Raw genomic sequence first — 21,610 nt, 5'->3', positions numbered from 1 at the left:
ATACACAGGAAGATTAAAGCTGACAGTTCAGCCCTTTAAGACCATGATATCAGTCAGATATACTGTATATAAAAATCCCTGGACTGAATCAGCTCTCAATAGCCCAAATTTTCTCCCATTGGCCCGAGGGTATAGGTGTCCATATTGGGCAAAGATCTGTTTGTTTGCCTCGACCTAATGATCACATCTACCTGTGTATAACCAGTCTTGTATTTGAATTGGTTCAAATCAATTGATATGTATCATTCATTAAAGGGGTTGTTCACCTTTGAATCAACTTTTAGTATGATGTAGAGACTGATATTCTGAGACTATTTGCAATTGCTTTTCATTTTTTATTATTTGTGGTTTTTGAGTTACTTCGCTTTTTATGCAGCAGCTCTCCAGTTTGCAATTTCAGCCATCTGGTTGCCAGGTTGCAAATTATCCCAGCAACCATGTATTGATTTGAATAAGAGACTAGAATATGAATAGGAGAGGCATGGAAAGTTGAGAAATAACAAGTAGCAATAACAATACATTTGTAGCCTTACAGAGCATCTGTTTTTAGATGGGGTTAGTGACCCTCATTTGAAAGCTGGAAAGGATCAGAAGAAGGCAAAAACTATAAAAAAATGAAGGCCAATTGAAAAGTTGCTCAAAATTCTATAACATACTAAAAGTTAATTTAAAGGTGAAACACCCCGTTAAAATCAGCTGTGAGTTTGTGGCATTGCAATTGCACGGCTCCGGCTTCCACCAGAGAGAGAAATCATTTTGATATCCGAGAATTCAGCTTTCTGTCTCTGGATGTGTCTGGATGTGTCTGGATGTGTGGAACGTGTGCCTGGGGGTAGCTAGTAGATTTGAGGACTTTGGAGAAATGTAATATCGGAATGTCAGTAGAGAGCACAGTCATTTCTATTAGTGGAAACCTGAAGCTCACATTGTCGCACTGCAGCTTGTTACTTGCTATTTACCTTCAGTTTTGTCTTGTTTACTTTAGAAATGGCTGGCGCGGGTTTATATGCTGCTCTCTTCCTCTTTATTGTGTTTGTTTTGGGATAGAAGTCGGACTTATTAGCTTATATTCTATCACAGCTGCACTGGGCATTGTACAGAAGCTTCCAAAATATATGAACATTGTATTCGTTTTCCTATCGGAACTTTGCTAATATATATTTATGTGCTTTATAAAAAAAAAATACATTGGTTTTTCTATGTGTAATAAATGTTTAATGGTAAATCCCTACACTACACACATGCATCTACCTTATATACTGTGAGTTTTGATTTGTGTTGTTTCTTACTGTAATTGTGCTTTCTATTCCATGTATAGCGTGTTATTGACAGACTAATTCAGATCTCCTCATACCTGGTCAAAGTCTCCAGAACATTTGCATTCTGGAGCCATTCATTCCAAGCCAGGCCTAGGATCTCTGAAAATCAAAAATAGAAATGATAAATACTTTCTGCCGAATTGAAGTGAAATATTTTTGGAAATGCTTTGTGTTTTTCTGTTTCTCACACTTACATGGACGCTTAATAATTAAAACTGTTATTTTCCTCACTGTTAATGATATGTGTCCTTATTCTTAACATTTTAATTAAATTAATAGTGGCTTGGACAATGCAGCCAGGGTATCATATAATGTGCACAGGATTCATTGCAGTTCTGGGCTTGTATTATAGGGCAAGTAACTTGTGATGATCCAAATAGCAGCTGTTAACCCATGTCTATTAGTATAGGGAACATGATGTATAGGGCAGACACTGATACATGTAGGCAGGTATCAGTGATACATGTATAAGATCCGTTATCTGGAATCATGTTATCCAAAAAGCTCAGAATTAAAGGCTGTCTCCCATAGACTCCATTTTATCCAAATAAAATGATTTCTCTTTTCTCTGTAATAATAAAACAGTCCCTTGTACTTGTATAAGATATAATTAATCCTTATTGGAAGCAAAACCAGCCTATTGGGTTTATTTAATGTGTATGTCATTTTCTAGTAGACTTGGGGTTGTTCACCTTCCAACACTTTTTTTAGTTGTTTAGTGTGTTTCAGATAGTTCACCAGAAATAAAGGTGTTTTCCAATTACTTTTTATTTTCTATGTGTGAATGTTTTTTTAATATTGAAATGTAAATAAAATTTTCACCTTTCCAAACTGCTCTGGGAGGAGGGGTCGCCGACCCTGTAAACTGTTCTTAATTGATACATTTAGTTCATTCATGTCCCTGCTGAGCAGAATCCCTGAATTTCATTAAAGGCAGCTGCTGAATGAATTGATACAGTAGTTAGAGTCCTGCAGCAGGTCGGTTACCCAGAAAAAACGTACTGTACCCTGCGGGTTGTGGGTAGAAGTTCCAGGTGCGGGCATAGACGTCGGTTGGCGGTTCTGCAGGTTTGCTGGTCGCAGGTCGCGCCGCGGGTCTTCTCAATAGCGATTTTTACTCCTGTTTTCTGATCATGCTTACTTCCGATGATGTCACTTCCGGGTTTACAATGACTGCACTTCCTGATTCTTGATGGTAAGCGGGTCCAGGTTGCGGGTATGGGTTCCAATAAATGGACCCGCGCAGGACTCTAACAGTAGTTGCTAATACTCCAGAGATGTTGCTGAAAAATGTATCAACTAATGCAGCAAAATTGTAACAGTTTAGAGTCTGCACCTGAATTACTGAGCTGCCAGACTCAAACACCAGAGACTAAACTTTAAACTTAGATTTTGAAAAAATGGTAAAAAACTGTAAAGTAATTGGAAAAAAGTCTTTATTTCTGGGGAACAATCTGAAAACAATTGAACTAAAAAAAAGGATTTGAAGGTGAACAACTCCTTTAAGGTATGGAGATCCAAATTACAGAAAGATCCATTATCTGGAAAACCCCAGGTCCCGAGCATTTTGGATAACAGGTGCCATACCTGTACCAGCGTAGCAGTAGTGACCACTTAAAATACTGCATTTACCCTTCACATGAAAGGCTGTCACATTGCATCCCTCATAGGAGGAACCATAGCAATCTGATAAAACTGCCAGTATAGAAATGAGAAATAAAACATAGAGGGGGTCTCCACACAGTAAAATGATTATTGAAGTGGCCCAGGTGCACTACACTGAGCTCTCAGCATATGGAGTGGACAACCGAAAGGATAAATCTGGAGCAGGCAATTAAATGAAGACAGTTTTCCACCAGTCAAAGCAAAGTAAAGATTTATTGTGTCCTACGCCTTACGTGCTTTGTGTCTTCAACACTTAAAGGAGAAGGAAAGGTTAAAACTAAGTAAGCCTTATCAGAAAGCTCCATCTAAATATACCAGTAAATCCCCAAAGTAATGTTGCTCTGAGTCCCTTATCAAAAGAAACACAGCATTTCTTTCCTTCTATTGTGTACACATGGGCTTCTGTATCAGACTTCCTGTTTTCAGCTTAAACCTCCTTGCCCCGGGCATGAGCATGCTCAGTTTGCTCCTCTTCCTCCCCCCTCCCTTCTCTACTGTAATCTGAGCACAGAACAGGGAGAGACTCAGGCAGGAAGTGATGTCACACCATGTTAATACTGCAGCTCCTATCCTAAACAAACAGAGTTTCTAGAGCTTTTTACTCAGGTATGGTAAAACATGCTACAGGATAAATATAGCATTCTAGCTTGCACTATTGCAGCTAATCTATTGGCAATAAAATGCCTCCGTAGCTTTCCTTCTCCTTTAATCATAGGCTCTAACGGAACGCGTAAGGCGTAGGACACAATAAATCTTTACTTTTCTCTGGCGGAAGACTGCCTTCATTTGAGTGCCTGCTCCAGATTTATTCTTTAGACTAGAAATGAGGTTCAAGATTTACAAAAGGTATTTCCTCCTTCCCTACTAGTCCAAATAAAGCTGCAGTAAAACAAAAAGATAAAAGGTGTGTATATTGATCTCAGTGAGGCTTCCAATGAATTTAAAGATTGAAATTCACACCTTGGGTTAGTGAAGAAGGAGAGAATGCTAATCACTGCAGATCCTACAGACATATGACATTATATGCTATATTTATAAGCTAGTGTCCAAGAGTTGACTGATTCCAAAGAAATCTCCTGGTTGGCCAGAAGTAATTGAACGTGTAAGCAATAAGCAAACCAGCACAAGTTGAAACGGTAACATTTCTTTTTGTAAGACTTGATAAATAACCCCCAAACCACCGCCACCAGATCTAATTGGGAATAGCAGATAATGTCAAAAAGATGAGAATTAAAATGTAACTTTTAATCAACGATTAATCTCAAACACTACAAACAGTATCTACCCATGGGGCCCCCATACACAGGCCGATAAAAGCTGCCGGCAGACCAAGTCGGCAGCTTATTGGCCTGTGTGTGGGGCCATCTGACAGGCTTCTTTCGGCCAGATCACGATCAGGCAGGTTATATATCCTGTTGCATTGTGGTCGCATCTGTGTGTTTATGCGATCCCGCAATCCGACTACCCGTATCAGATCCGTTATGATTCGATCGTTGAGCCCTAGGGCCCATGATCGGATCAGCACAATATCGCCCACTTCAATGTGGGCATATCAGGGAGAGATCCGCTTGTTTGGCAACATCGCCAAACGAATGGATCTTTACGTCTATGGCCACCTTAAGATTTAATGGATCAAAGCAAACCACCTCCAAATCAGGTTTCCAGCTCTGACATATGTAGGGGGTAATGCCTTCCTCCAATTCTTGTGATCCATATGGGACTTTACAGTGTTGACTGTAGCAAAAACAAGAGGCACATGTATCCATTTTATTATCCATGTTTATTTTATTATGGGTCTATGATTCCAGTTTGCTCATACCTGCCATTCTGTGATCTACACAAACAACATAGAAGAGAGACCCCCTGCTTACCTCCCTTAGCTAAAACCACATTTATAGCAATTAATGTTTTTCATCTGCATTTATTTCTACTTATTTCTATAAGGTGTAGATCAGTGATCCCCAACCAGTAGCTTGTGAGCAACATGTTTCTCACCAACCCCTTAGATGTTGCTCCTAGTGGCCTTAAAGCAGGTGCTTATTTTTCAATTCCAGGCTTGAAGGCAAGTTTTGGTTGTATAAAAACCAGGTGCACTGCAAAACAGGAGGCTGCCAGTCCACATACCAATTAGCCAATCACAGCCCTATTTGTTACACCCCCCCCCCCATGAACATGTTTCATGCTTGTGTTGCTCCCCAGCTCTGTTTACATTTGAATGTGGCTCATGCTCAAAGGTTGGGGACCCCTGGTGTAGACTGTAAGCTGTACAAGGTACAGTATTAGGGTTAAGGTGGCCATACACAAGCAGATAAAGCTGGCGATATCAGTCGTTTCGACCAATTTGACATCTTATCTGCGCGTGTATGGGGGCTTCCGACGGGTTTCCCGATTGATATCTGGCCACGATATCTATCGGGAAGGTTTGGTTTTTAAACGACCGACCCGTCGGTGCCCCTTGGCGTATCGTAATCCGTTCGGATTACCCCCAATATAGCCATGCCGTTAGTGGCATATCGGGGAAAGATCTGCTCGTTTGGTGATGCCGCCAAACGAGCGGATCTTTGAGTCTATGGCCAGCTTTAGGGTCTGTGTAAATCCCCTATAGAAGCCAGTGAAAGCTACTTGTAGAACAGGTAATTACTTCCCAGTGTGACATTAGCTTTATTTTCCATTGGATTAGCTGGAAAGTGCCAATCATTCCCTCGGCCTCAAGGTAAGGACTATAATTCTCTAGCGATTCTCTAACAATTAAGAAAAAAAGACCTGGTTGAGTAAATTTTCTTTTTTATTGGTTTCGAATTTTTCTGACTTATGACATGCAAATGAATTGCAAATCATTAGCACCTTGATTTGCATCTCATTAACTCAAATGCCATAAACTCAAATCAGCCCACACAAGGGCTTTCCTTTAGCCTCCCCATTTATTGCACGGGGGGGGGTTGTTTATACGTTTAGCACACATGAACTGGGGCCACTTGAATAAAATGATGGGGGAGTTGGACAGCTGGGACACCGTACTGACAAATGCTGAGAAACTGTTCTGAAAGTAATTGCTAATTCCTATTTACTAAGGTTTTCTAATACAAATAAATATTTACCAATAAATCTATCCAATTGCTAGTGTTGACTTCTCACCAATGAATACTGTTGAATCACCCTCTCCCCGCCAGTTAATTTTATTTGGTGGGGGGGATGGGTTAGCTATTTTTTGTCAAAAACACCAATATTTATAAAATATATATATTTTTCTTGGTATTCCTGCTTACTGGTTTGACAGAGCTGATGATAAATGACTTTAATATCACATTTGCTGGTTCATTTCTAAAGAAGCAGCTTGATGGCTTTCCCTGGGCTGCACTGTGCAGTAGTTTCATGCCTCCAAATATCATTTCTATGGTTCAGTAATAAGCTGATCAGGGCTGTATCCCTAATGCAATTACCTACAATTTAGCCATATGTGTATATATCAGTGTAAATTAATGTAATGGCTCCGGAGATTTGATATAGTTTATCTATACCTATAAAGTTAAAAAAAAGCAAAATAAATAAATAAATATATTTGTACATATCTTAGGAGATTTGGGAGACAAAGCAGAAACTATTTAAATTCAAGTTTCCCTATTTTTACGTAACTGAACTGATAAACCTAAGCAAACTCACAGTAGGATATTGGAAATATTTTAGTAGGTTGACTGGGGCAAGGCCTAGAAATAGTCCTCTTTTTCAAAGGAGAACTAAACCTTAAAAATGGGTCAGCAGCAGCAACATGAATGATCCATAGTGATGGGCAAATTTGCGCCGTTTCGCTTCGCCCAAAAATTCGCGAATTTTGCGTGAAATTCGCGAAACGGTGAAAAATTCGCGAAACTGCACCTGCCCTTTTTTGACGAAAAAATTTATGTTGACGCCGGCAAATTTTTTCGTTTCGTGAATTTATTCGCTGGCGACGAATCGCGCAAATTCACTGCGAATTCACGCCTGGCAAATAAATTCGCCCATCACTAATGATCCAGGCTTTCAAAGTATTTTACAGGGGGGTGACCATCTTGGATTCTGTTAAGAGATCCAGTGAAACTGCACATGCTCAGTGTGCTCAGGGCAGTTTTTGAGAAGTTATGTTTATGGGTTGTTACAAATCATCAAGTAGAAAATATGGTTTAATTGTCATAGCTGATGCTACTAGGGATGCGCCAAATTCACTATTTGGGATCCGGCTGAATCTTTCATGAAAGATTTGGCCAAATACCAAACAAAAGTGGGACAAAAACTTTACTTCCTTGTTTTGGAATAAAAAGTCATGTGTTTTCCCTTCCGGCCCCTAATATACATATGCAAATTCGGATTTGGTTTGGCCAGGCACAAGAATTCAGCCGAATCCTGCTAAAAAAGGATGAATCCTGGCTGCATCCCAAACTGAATCCTGGATTCGGTGCATCCCTAGATGCTACAAGGATAATTATTGAATTCTGATGCAAATTGCACTTGTTTTTGAGAATCCGAATTAATTAGCAATCAGCTTTTTACTGTGAAAATACATGATATATATTCAGTATAGTGTAAGTGACAGCAGCACAGAGCATGTGCAGTTAATCAGCAGAAAAAAAGATGGGGAGCTACTGGGGCATCTTTGGAGACACAGATCTTTACTGCTAAAGGGATGTGGTTGCCTTGGGCTGGTACAGAAGCCCCAAACATTATGTACAACATTTCTAGCCTAATTCTTTGTCAAACTTTAGTTCTCCTTTAAAATTGTTTCAATGGGGTGCGAATGCCTATTGTAATGAAATATTTGCTCTGTGAGATGTATCGATCTTTGAAACAGACAAAGTTACAGTCAGCCTTTAGCATTATACAGTTCACCAACCTGTAGCCAATCAGAGCCAAGAATGCCTGCAACTCAATGAAACATAAAAAGTCTGAAGTGGAGGCCTACATAAAACAAAGGTTCCTACATACAACTAAAGTAAATTCATTCATCTCTCTTGTATCAGGAATCATAGTCTTAAATTCTCAATACTGCATGTGATAGTTACAGCTTTAAATGGTGACAATAATACGCGTAATAATTCGGCTTTCTGTTGATCGTTTGGAGAGGTATAAAAATGATACCCAGCAATCCTCCTTTCTGCTTGATCGTGTTACAGTATAAAAATACTATCAACCCCGTTATGGGCCGGAATTGACCTACAATGCATTTATTTGGCAATGCATAGCAAATACAGTCCAACACAAATGGCTATAATGCACTCGATATGCTTGTTTTTTAATTTTTTTTGGCACTAACAGAATCTTCTTCACAGTTGTTGAGAACGAGGCTTCTGTCCCTTCTATGGCACTAAGGCAATGAGCGTGTTGTAGCACATCGAGTGTGCGAGTAGCTGGTGAGTAGTTTGCAGTGAGAGAGAGAGGCCGTAGTGAAGTGTGATGGGTTTGTAGTGAAGTGGGTGAGATCAGTCGAGAGCAAGCAGCGGCTGGGTGTTCTCATTCTCTCGCTCTTCCTCGTGCCGCAGAGTGCCCGGTTCTACCACTGAGTGAGACCTAAAAAAGGAGAAAATGTTATTGTCAGCATTTTCGAGAATCCTGGTACTCAGCCGAGATTCATCCGGACTATGTCAAAGCAGAATTATATAGTGAATAAAGTACGCGCTCTTGTAAAATATAAGGATATTATAAGTTACTGAGGAGTTTCCTGACCAGGTCATGGAACTCCGAGGTGACTTCTAATACCCTGATATTTAGCAACTGGAGGTACTTTATTTATTATAAGACACACATTTCAGTGAGTCATGTGACAGAAATGACATCACTACTGACCGTTTATAACTGATGACATCAGAACTCCCCGTTTATAAGGATATAATTTACAAGATATTCATGGCTTTTGTGTATTATAATGTTATATAGTGAATAAAGTACCCCCATTGTAAAATATAAGGATATTATAAGTTACCGAGGAGTTTCATGACCATATAAAAGCACATGCAGTGTTTTTATACAGGCCATGGAACGCCGAGGTGACTTCTAATATCCTCATAATTTGCAACTGGCGGTATTTTATTATAATACACACGTTTCAGTGAGTCATGTGACAGAAATGACGTCACTAAGCTCCGATTGTAACCAATGACATCACGAAGCACCTTCATAAGGATATAATTTACAGGATATTCATGGCTTTTGTCTTATAAAAGTATAATGCAAGTAGATTAGTGCTATTTCCTTGAATTTGCCTTGCAGCTTTTAAATGGGTGGTTCACCTTTAAGTTAACTTTTAGTATTTTATAGAATGACCAATTGTAAACAACTTTTCAATTGGTCTTCATTATTTATTTTTATAGCTTTTGAATTATTTCCCTTCTTTCCAGCTTTCAAATAGAAATCACTGACCCCTAAATGAAAAAAATGAATGCTTTGCAAAGCTACACATTTATCGGTACTGTTACTCTTTATTACTCTTCTTTCTTTTCAGGTCCTCTCCTATTCATATTCCAATCTCTTATTCAAATCAGTGTAATCTGGACCTACATATTGGCTTGTACAGAGTGAGGCAGAAAACAAATTAGGGCATACTTACTGCCAATAGCCAGACATACGCTAACTAACCACTGGGGGTCCTTTTACTAAAGCGCGGTAAATTTGACGACATGTTTCTGCATGTTATCGCTGTGAATATTTTTCCAACCAAATATTCGCAGCGACTACGTTTATAAAACAGAAGTCATTACGATCACTTGCGGTAACTACGATGACAAACCAGCTTACGTTAGTGGTCATTTTAGCGGGTTGCGAATTTCCTTGCGTCAAATTAAGTTTGCGAATATTTATGCTATAAAATAGTCTTGTTTTATTATGGCATGATTCATGGCCAGATATGTATCTTCAAAACTACTAAACTTTATAGATATTATCAACAACACAGTAAATAGATTTCACCCAATCAAACATGTATGCATCATATAAATCCACATTTCAATACATCCAGTCACATGACTTACTCCCTGCCAATAGAATCATTTAAATAAATTCATAAACAAGTTTTACCAATAAATCTGTGTGCATCATATGAATGTAGTTTAATGTAGGCTGACAAAGCCTTTGGTCCCTCCTAGCCATAATAAATCTTATTTCAGCTGAAAAAGCTGCTGTATCAGCAGACAAAAGAAAAATCCAAAACATCTTTGATTATCCTGTCACTTCTCTCTTCTCCTGTCAGGAATGGCAACAGGAACAGAATGATGGGTAAAACAAGGTGTTATGGGATATTTCCTGTCTCCTTGAGAATTTTCTGGCAAAAAAATAAATTAACACCACTAAATAGATGGCGGTAAAATTCTGGCGTTAATTTTGTCTTTCGTAAACCAGGCATTAATGTGTACGTAGCGTTATTTTCAGCAAATGCGATAACTGGCGAAATATTCTCAAATTTATATTTACCGAAGGTTAGTAAACTGGCGGAAACATATTCGGTGACAAATTAGTCTATATTTCAGGACCCCAGAGCATCTAGCACCTCCTTCCTTAGCATGTCATGAATGATAGAGAAGAAGGGGTGTGCCAATGCCCACCCACATTCTGTCCATGGGTGTCCGCAAATAGGAGAATGTGACAATTTAAATGCATGGCAGTTGTACAGTGTCTGTCCATTCAGCCTGTGGGCAGACAATCTGGACTGGGATTCAAAATAGGCCCTGGCGTTCCCAGTACACAGAGGCCCAAACAGCTCCGGACTGAGAATTAAAATAGGCCCTGGCATTTCAGGTACACAGAGGCCAAATCAACCCACATAGAAGCTGAAACAGCTCCCACCAGCCCACTAAATAGTGACTTTCTATGGGACCTTATAGCAGCCCCTCTGGCATTTGCCAGAACCCACAGATTGCCACTCCGGGCCTGGGCCCAAACAGCCCCCACCAGCCCACTTAATAGTCACTTTCTATGGCATTTTACAGCAGCCCCTCTGGCATTTGCCAGAACCCACAGATGGCCAGTCCGGGCCTGGCAGACACCCGTATATGGCCACCTTAAAAATCAGGGCGCCAGTTTCATAAAGTCAATTCAATTGTTACGGAGGATGAGGAACATACAGAATATATAGAGATACAATATAAATATAGAATTTGGGACAAATGTTTTCTTTTGAATCTCAATGATAAATCTGTTTGGATTATACTGTAAAAAATATTGCAGTCTGTTCACGTAGGTAATGTGAGTAAATGTCTGAGCTTACATAATGAGTGTATAATATATGAATATCATAGCGGAATATTATTTTGGGCAACAATTTTACTTTTGCTTTTGTCACCTACATTTGAATCTGATCCTATTATCCGATACTTATCTTAATTTAAAAATAAAATCTTCATATGCAGCTCTCAATACAACGGCTGTGTTTTTAGTAGAGGGAAAGGAGAATCCATTAGCCTTCCAACTCATTACTTCACATTAGAGAGTTCACAATATGTGGGGGGGGGGGGGTGGAGTGGATTTACAAATAAGCAATCCCCCAGAAAACCACATTTGCATTAATAAGTAGGACTCGCAGTTTCTATAAGTGACTGTATGTAAAGAAGAGGCTTCTGCGGGGCTTCACAACATGCCTGACCTTTATGAATAGACTAGAAGAATAAAATTGAAATCCTTTGTTGAGCTGGTGATTTTGTTGGGATGTAATGTGAGTGCAGAAAGGTGAACGATTGTTGTGAGTCTACGTCCCGCTGTGATGTGGGAGGATTGAAGGCATTGTGAGTAGCGTTGCTCGCAGGCATGGCTGTAAGTTAACAGCAATCTTGGTATCAATTATGCAATGTCCCCGTGGGCAGCCATTACTAAAGCATAGCTACTTTATAAATCCTGATGGGATTTTCCAGGCCATGCACATTGCTTAATATTATTCTGGTGCGAGACAAATATCCGGGGCTTTCAGGATTCTGTCTACCAAGATAACATGGCGAGGCCTCAAACTGTGTCTTAAATCTTTCCATCTTCTAGCCAAGGCTCGAAAGGTTTAATAAAAGAGAAATATTTAGTAGCCAACTTGATCCTTTACTGCATCTAATCTTCTCTAAAGGAGAACAAAAGCCCTGCATAAAATGAATTGGCTGAGAACCCTCCTCCTTTCTGAACTACAACAATCTGCTCTGTTTTCCTTACACGTTGATAAGAAGCAGAGGAGCACAGCAGGATTGATGGGCGCCATCTTGCACTGCCAACCTTCTCTCACATGTGATCACTGACACTGAGCTTGTGTGATCAGAGTAGTATTTGTCCCCAGGGCAATGCTACTAAGCAGTACCCCATACCCATATAGCAACAAACACCCACTTCTTGGACCCCACCGGTTATTTGTTGCTCTCTCCCAGCTCCCCCACCTCCTCCCCCATGCATCCAGGTAGCAGGAAAAGAAGGTGAAACATACTTATTCACAGAGCCGGAGCTAGGGGTACATAGGCAATAGAAGGGGTACGTGTCTAGGATCCTAGCTCCCCCAAACGGTTGCACCTCTAGACAGGGGTGTAACTACAGAGGAAGCAGACCCTACATTTGCAGGGGGGCCTAGGAGGTATAGGGTCCAAATGAGACCCTAATTCATATACAATTTTCGATAAACATTGGTAAAACTGATCAATCTCCAGACATTTTGGGGGCCTGAAAAATAATTTGCTTTGGAGCCCAGTAATATCTAGTTACGCCACTTCCTCTAGGCATGTGTTTCTTCTACCTACTCCAAGGGGCAGATTCACTAAAGGCAAAAGTGGCTAACGCTAGCGATTTTTCGCCAGCAACATTGCAAATTCACTAACAGGCGCAGATGGCAAATTACTATCGAAAGAGACCGTCACTAGCGTTCATTCGCACTGTATCTCCAGGCGACTTTTCGCTCTGGCGAAAGGTTGTTACTCTGCAAATTCAGTAAAGTGCGGATTTTACTGAACGTTACCTCTTTCGCCAGAGTTGACTTCGCCACCTCAGACCAGTGAAGTGCTTAAAAGAAGCTACATCTTCCTCAATCTTCTGTCACTTACATCCTATCCTGTGTGCCGATTTTGAAGCCGAATTGCCTGCAAAAGTCCTGACAAACTTTTTTTGGGGTAATCGTTTTCTCCAGACATTTCATAACATATGGAACATTAATTTTACAGTGGGCTCATGTGTAGGGATTATATTAACTCTCTTGTCTTTATTAAGGTTCCTTGGACATGAGTAAGAAAAAGTGGTAACTTCAAGCATTTGCAGCAACATTTATACTAAAGACGTCCATACAAATTACCGCCCTACGCAAATGTGACATAAGCGCAAGATCACTAGCGAATTTTCACAAGGCACAAATGAACGCTAGTGCATCTTCGATATAAAGTGCTCGCACTGCCGGAGTAACGCTAGTGAAAAGTCGCCAGCGTTCGGCCCTCAGGGCACAAGTTCGCATACTAGTGAATTAGTGTAGTGGTAGCGAATTTGCACCTGGCGAAGTGGTGCGATGTGTGCGAATCGGTCACTGGCAACAATTCGTCCGTTAGTGAATCTGCCCCCTAGTTTCTGTCCTGTGTGTGATTGACACAAGATTTTGTTTCAGCTGCGCATGCTACATGTTTGCAGTCAGTTGCAGGAGAAAATTCAGAGCAGATTTTGGGAGGCAAACTGGTGCCGCTCAGGTGGGGAAACAGGGCTCTCAGAAAAGACATTTTAAGTCAGGCTTCTGATGTGCAACAATGAATTTTTGTGTTGTGTGAGTAAATAAATTCTGAAGCATAAAAACACGGGCGATGTATGGAGAAGCAGTTATGGAATATTCTCTCTCTCTTTTTCTCTCCACATTATCCACTCCTGACACATTAGGCCATATCATTCTAAGGGGGGGTTATTTATCAACATTGTATTTTTTTGTCCACATTGCGAATGTTTAGTGCTAAATTATGAATTTGAATAATGATTTAAAAAACATGAATTTTCAATGTTTATTAAGCAAAAAAAAAAAAAATGCAAAAAACTCTAATGTAAAACTGAGAGCTTGTGAGGTCATTTAGAAGTCAGTGGGAGCTGCCCTAGGCAAAATGTGAACTATTTATTCAATTCCAGTTTCTTTCTAGCTTGTTGGCCCATTAAAAATGATGAATAAAATATACATTTTATTCGTATATATTTTTCATGGTTTTATTTTACATTCATTGTTAATTTTTAAACATTTGCTTTTTTTTTAAATTTTTGTAAAGTAAAAAAACCCTCTAAAATGACACTATTCTGAATTTTGAGAAATAGGTCTTCCCATAACTGTGGGATGTATAGGGGCATATACCCATCAACACAAGGTTCTTGCTTCAGCTTTCAATATAGGTTTCAACATTTACATACTGCTTTCTGTAACAATTAATAAACGTTTAATATGATACAGGTATGGAACCTGTTATCCAGAATGCTTGGGGCCTGGGGTTTTCTGGATAATGGCTCTTTCTGTAATTTTTTACTGTTTTATTATTACAGAGAAAAAGGAAATCATTTATAAAAAGCTGTATTATTTGGATAAAATGGGAGATGGCCTTTCTGTAATTCAGACCTTTCTGGATAATGGGTTTCCAGATAACGGATCCTATACAGGTATGGGACCTGTTATATAGAATGTTTAGGACCTGGGGTTTTCCGAATAACGGATTTTTCCATAATTTGGATCTTCATACCTTAAGTCTACTAGAAAATCATGTAAACATTAAATAAACCCAATAGGCTGGTTTTGCTTCCAATAAGGATTAATTATATCTTAGTTTGGATCAAGTACAAGCTACTGTTTTATTATTACAGAGAAAAAGGAAATAATTTTTTAAATTTTGGATTATTTGGATAAAATGGAGTCTATGGGAGACAGTCTTTCCGTAATCTGGAACTTTTTGGATAATGGGTTTCCTGATAACGGATCCTATACTTGTACCATATGTCTTCTAGAAAATCATTTAAATATTAATGGGGTTTATTTATCAAAAGGTTGAGTTTGCGAGGGTCGTGATCTTTTTTCTACCTCAAATAAACTCACAACTTGAATGTTTGCTTATTTATAAAAAAAAACCTGAATGTAAAAAACTTGAATCAATGCAATTGGGGGGAAAAACTCGAATACTAGAATTTATTAAATTATCAACGAAAAAAGATTTGACTAAATCAAACTGATCGAGTTTTGAGCGCAAACCATTGAAAAAAAAACAAAAATCATGACGGCTAAAACCCATCTTCAAATGGTTCAAGGGGTCTCTGCCATTGACTTCTACAATATCTCGACAGGTTTTAGCTGGAATATTTTCGAATTCGAGCTTTTTGCAACTCGGGGCATAATAAATAAAAATAATAATAAAAGAAAAAATAATAATATCTTAGCTTGGACCAAGTACAAGGAACTATTTTATTATCATAGAGAAAAGGTGAATATTTTTCTCTGGATAAAATGGGAGATGACCTTCCTGTAATTTGGAGCTTTCTGGATAACTGGTTTCCGTATGCCGGATCCCATACCTGTAGTTCCCATACAGTGTGTGTGAGCAGATTGTTTCTCTATAGACTGATGTAGCAGTTAGCGATGGCTATAGAAAATGATTTACTTATGGATAGTGGAATGGCAGTTCCCATTACAGAGTAAGAATGTTCTATCCACAAAATGAACGATATGCCTTATTTGTTTAGGGGCAATGTAGGGAAGAGGGGAATGTATTTATCCTTTATTTTCCCATGAAATATACATTGCTTTGGAATATTTAATGTATGATGAGAATATAAAAGGGTGCTGTGCAGAAAGTGTCAGTGTGACAGCCTCTGATTCCTAAAATAGAATGTTACATATGGTGTGTTCTAGTTCTGCTCTGAAGTGGAGTCACACAGATGGAGACGGCACATACTGTACGTGGCTTCTCAGATCTCTAACAAGTACTTTATAACATCACAATGGCCATAAGAAAAGAAGTGCCGAGCTAATGACCAGCGTGTGTCTTGCAGTGATAAAAGCGTTTAGGTAGAAAGGCAGGTGGAAAAGCTGATAGAAAATGTTACGACTGTTCCTTATTCAGCCCTTTGCTTTGTGATGTGCCGCTGTAACTAGTGCAGTGCAGAGGGACACCATCTCCCTCAACATTTGCTGTTTCATAGAAATATTCTGTTTTATATATGACATTTCTTTGTAAAAATAAAAATTGCCATCTGCTAGTGTGGGAAGTCATAGGGAGACCTCAGCAAGAACAAGATGATTCATATAGGAATGTAAATGTGCAAAACTTCCAGCCCATTAACACCATTCAGAAAAGGTACATGAGCCCATAAATTCTCTTGCATTTGTACTTGTGTGTAATGACCACGTGCCAACCCAGCCTGCTCTCACCATTTATACTGCAATTATGTATCATCCATTACTGCCAGTCTGGATGTGGTAGTGTATCTTTATGTATGACGTAGAGAGGGATATTCTGAGACTATTTGCAATTACTTTTCATGTTTTATTATTTGTGGTTTATGAGTTATTTAGCTTTTTATTCAGCAGCTCTCCAGTTTGTGATTTCAGCAATCTGCATGCTAGGGTAATTTGGACCATAGCAACCAAAGATATTAAAAAGAAACTGGAATATGAATAGGAGAGGTCTGAATAGAAAGATTTTTAATAAAAAGTAGCAATAACAATACAATTTGTAGCCTAACAGAGAATTTGTTCCTTAGATGGGGTCATTGACCCCCATTTGAAAGCTGGAAAGAGTCAGAAGGAGAAGACAAATATAAAACACTATATAAAATAAACAATGAAGACCAATTAAAAAGTGGCTTAGAATTAGCCATTATATAACATACATAGGAGCATATTTATCAAGGGTTGAGTTTCGAATTGAAAAAACTTCGAAATTCGAATTCGAAAATAGGTCCGTTTTCGATCGAATATGTCAGAATTTGGCTGAATTCAAATCATACGAATTGAAGGAATAACGCATTCGATCGAATTCAATTCAACGTTTTTCCAAAAAAAAAACTTTTTTCAAAGTCCGCCAATTGACTCCAAATGGGTTCTAGGATGTCCCCCATTGGTTAAAACAGCAATCCAGCAGGTTTTAGATGGCGAATGGTCGAAGTCGAGTTCGAAGAGACAGTACATGATAAATTTTGATATTCAAATTTTTGAATTTTTTTCACAAAAGTACACAAAAAATAGCTCGAAATTCAAAATTTTTAAATTCAAAAATTCACTTCGACCTTTGATAAATCTGCCCCTAAAAGTTAACATAAAGGTGAGCCACCCCTTTAATTGTCAAATTATTTATCAGACCAATCATTAATTAGTTATTGTATGCTGCAGAGGGGAAGTGAGAAGAAAGGCATTTGGTCACAAACTTTGCGAGGAAGTCGGCTAAATCTGTAATCGGTCAAAAAGAAAGCAAACATGGTCGTTAACATTCGCATTGGTCTTTGCGAACGTTTTTTGCGATATCGAAACATATTACATTCCCCCATATGTGTATTTTTTGGCGAGGGGTTCTAGAAACGATTGTATGAGTCCGAGCAATATCTAAGACTTTAAAATCGCTTTCAGGCTGGGCTTAAAGGAGAACTAAACCCTAAAATTGAATGTGGCTAAAAATGTCATATTTTATATAATGAATTTATTGCACCAGCCTAAAGTTTCAGCTTCTCAATAGCAGCAATTATCCGGGACTTCAAATTTGTCACAGGGGGTCACCATCTTGGAAAGTGTCTGCGACACTAACTTGCTCAGTGGGCTCTGAGCAGCTGTTGAGAAGCTAAGCTTAGGGGTTGTTGAACATTATCAAGCAGAAAATGATCTTGGCCTGTAATATAAGCTGATGCTACAGGGCTGATTATTCAATTCTGATGCTAATTGCACTGGTTTATGTGCTGTCATGTAGTAATTATCTGTATTAATTAGTAATCAGCCTTATATTGTGACATTTCTATTCTATGGTTACTGTATATTGTGAGTGGGTCCCTAAGCTCAGTAAGTGACAGCAGCACAGAGCATGTGCAGTGAATCAGCAGAAAAGAAGATGGGGAGCTACTGGGGCATCTTTGGAGACACAGATTTTCCCTGCTAAAGGGCTGTGGTTACATTGGGCTGGTACAGAAGCACAAAACATAATGTACAACATTTCTAACCTACTTCTTTAGTTAGGCTTTAGTTCTCCTTTAAATAAATAGGGCAGCAAATATATGGTTACCCTATATCTGTAGGCTGGGACACCATTCAATGGTCTTGAGATCACATAGGGTTCCCATCCCGTCAGTTTAGTATCTTATTCTATAAGCCTTTGTGTTATAAAGAGACCAAAGAACTCTTGAAGGCAACTACAGTCTGAAATCACAATCTCCCTTGAAAAAGAAATCCATATCTTTATTGCCTTTGCTGTAAATATTCTTCACATAAAGTGTAAGAAACATTGTATATTTGTGTTTAAGTTACAGTTCTGGGAATGTATAGGAACTATATTTTACAGCACTTTGTTGCTCTATTAAAATGAGATACATGAATATATTTGTTTGATTTTACTAGTAGAAAGCCTTCCAGTATCATAGAGAGCCCACTGCTGCCCCACATTTTCCATCTTTCATAAACAGCAGCATTTGCAGAAGGACGTGTAACTGCTCTGCCGTCACTAGAGAGAAGCTCTTAATCAGAACGGATTTGGGCTAAATAAGCTGCTGGAGCAGCAGATGAACATTTTCTGCATAATTACATTTTGCTTTATGGAAAAGGGCAGAAAGTGGTTCACAAAATACTCTGGGCGATCACAGGATTGAAATAGATTTGGGTTCATGAAACCACAAAAAAGCTACTGGTGATATCAGGTCACCCATGGATCACTGGCTCTGTGCTAAACTGACTTGGGGACTTGATGATGAAACACTGTAAAGATTGCTAATGCGCCCAGCAGACATTAAGAAGGACCTTAAAGTATATCCATAAACTCATATAAATGAGTTTATAGACATACAGCCAAATGTTTTTCCTGCTGCTGTCGGTAATACATTGCAAATTGCTGACATGCTGCAATCAGGCAGTTAGATCAGGTGAAATCTGACAGTGTCTCACAACAGTGTGGGACCACTACCCAAATGTAGGCACTGATGACAGGTTTCAGTGTGTGCCAAACAGGCTTTCAATAATGGGTTAGTTCCTTTGAATAAAGTGCAAGCCATATGTGCAAAGGTTCTGTGTTAGGGACACTTCTATTACACCGCTGTGGTGTTTTCAGAGCAGTAACTAAATAAAATAGCAATAGTTATCCTATATGTGGTTTAGTATCATGTTGTCACTATCTCTAGCTAAAATGTTTTGCCTCCACAATGACACTTGGTAGGCCTGTTGGAAGTACCCACTTGTGCTCAGGGTCCATTTTGTTAGTCCACTTACCTAAGCAGGCAGGAAGGGTGAAGTGGAGCCTAGACAAGGTCAGGTCTAGTAAGGATATGCTACTCAATTTCATAGACCACTCTAGGGAGATTATTTATCAAAATCTGATTTTGATTATGGAAAAAAAATCCGACCAAACTAGAATCCATGATTTGACCTTATTTATCATTGAAAAAACTCGGTAAAATCGGTTTGGAAAAAAGTCGAAACTCCGAAAAAGAAAATTCTGGTTTTATGCCCGAAACTCTCAAAATCTTTTGTAAATCACCCGAAACCCTCGTTTTTTCTGATTTTTGGCGGAAACTCAGCGCAGACCAAGATCTCTTCAAATTTGAAATGCGACCTTTGCCTTTGACTTCTACAGGACCCCGACAGCTTAGAGATGGAGTATTTCGGATTCAAACTTTTAGCAGCCTTGGGGAATAATAAATCACGAAAAAAATGTTTCCACTAAAAATTCGGATTTATAGTGAAAAAAAACTTAAACATTTTTGAGTTTTTGGCATTCGGTTATTGGAAATAATAACCCCCTAGGAGTGATAGACAGGCTACTTAGCTGAGCAGCACAGGCTCCGCCGAGGAGTGTTGAGTGGGACTAGGATCCCAGGTACAAATTACCCAGAGTAAGGACTAAGTGTCAGAGCAGGGTCCGGAGAGGTGCCCTTTGGATCTCCACTTAGGCAAAAGGCTGAAAACTAGAGTACTTTTATGTATTCTGTATATTCTCTCTCATCTTACCTCTGCGGGGTCTGTGCTGACCATTGGTGCTAGTGAGTCTATGCCTATCCACTGTTGTTCTATGTTCCTGCTTATCTATAACTGATCTCATTTGTGGATGCTGTTCTTTAATGAATAAGTTTTATGGTTAAGTTGCAAGAACCACTGGTGCCCAATTATTGTGCATTGCATACAGAGAGCTGCAGAGGGCTCTGAGAATAATGTTGGGGTTTAATGTTAACTGTTAAGCTCACAGATAGAGCAATGGTGCCACTCATTTTACTATAGCCTTACACTAAAACACACACATACTGCACATATCAATGGACAATTCAGTAATGGATCAATTCATTTACACTAGCACAAGAAATGGACTCTCTTCACCAATCAGAACAAGGACTTGGGTGATGGGTGGGGTCTATGGCTTCATTTCCTGGGATGTTGGTTTAAATATTGCATTGCGTTTGTATAAAAAATATTGCATTGTGTTTGTTTATAAAGGGACAGTGAGGCCCAAAGCAGTGACATTAATAAACTGTGCTTTGCAGAAATTCTGCTTTGTCCTGCCACTCCTCATTTAAAAGTATCCTGAGAATCATACAGTGTCTTGGTTATAATGGACTGCCTGGTCTATTAACTATTGATTAATTATTAAAATGGCAACAGCACCAGTTTTATAAACGGTTACTTATTACTTTATCAATAAATCAATCCCAATTTATTTATAAACATAATATTTGCAGGGAAAAAAGCTAATAAAATAAATTTAAAATGATAAAACTCAGTAAAACAAGAAAGAGGTTATATAGTTGAGCTGGGTTGAAAAAAGACCAAAGTCCATCAAGTTCAACCCCTTCAAATACACATATATATACACATACTTGTATAGACCTATACTACACATGTTTGATCAAGGATACTGCTTTAGTGACTGCCAGTTGCTCAATAAATAAAATATAAACAACAAATCTCTCTAGCTGTGCCTTGAATTTAGATTATTTTAAAATGAGTGGCAGGGTATCCAACGAATGTACCATTTTAATTGTGAGCATGTCCTTGGTCTCGGTCAATGTCATTAATCTGACTGCAGTTCACAGCTGCTTCTGCTGCTTCTAATGGCTCTGCTTGTGTGTTATCTGCTCTCTGCGTGGTATCGGAGAATCACTGGATAATTTATGACTTGTCTGCTGCCGTGTTTTAGTTGGAATATATTTTTATAACAGAACATTATCTTTTAGACATCTCAGTAGGTACTGTTTGATGGTTTGCTGCAGCAGCAAGGAGCAAATATATGCGCTGATGTAAAACAGGAAATATTGGTCTCTGGATTGAATGTGCCGACAATTAAGGGGATGAAAACAAGCAACAAGAGGAGTGTATGGTCTATTCCCAGGTCTTATTATTCAGAATGTAAAATATAATTATGCTACTAGTAACAGTTGTACCCAAATGTACTTGTTGCTGGGCACTAATAAGTGTTCATTCATGGGGTCCCCTTTTTGGACTGCCAGTACACCACTTTGACTCTAGA

The 21,610-nt window shown here is 38.9% G+C and overlaps 1 protein-coding gene across 4 annotated transcripts in view; it reads right to left on the bottom strand.

Annotated features, from left to right (window-relative positions):
• Positions 1–8,163: 8,163 nt before the first annotated feature.
• Positions 8,164–21,610, bottom strand: part of clvs1.L (clavesin 1 L homeolog) — a 50,463-nt gene continuing 37,016 nt past the window's right edge. For 3 of the 4 annotated variants that reach the window (XM_018266651.2, XM_041565559.1, XM_018266652.2), the window contains exon 6: positions 8,164–8,522. In XM_018266651.2, the coding sequence (XP_018122140.1) occupies positions 8,435–8,522 (88 nt within the window). In that variant the 3' untranslated portion in view covers positions 8,164–8,434. 4 annotated transcript variants of the gene reach the window in all.

This window comes from Xenopus laevis, chromosome 6L (assembly GCF_017654675.1).
Source record: "Xenopus laevis strain J_2021 chromosome 6L, Xenopus_laevis_v10.1, whole genome shotgun sequence".
Lineage (NCBI taxonomy): Eukaryota > Metazoa > Chordata > Amphibia > Anura > Pipidae > Xenopus > Xenopus laevis.
This window is presented reverse-complemented; position numbering and strand designations above follow the sequence as displayed.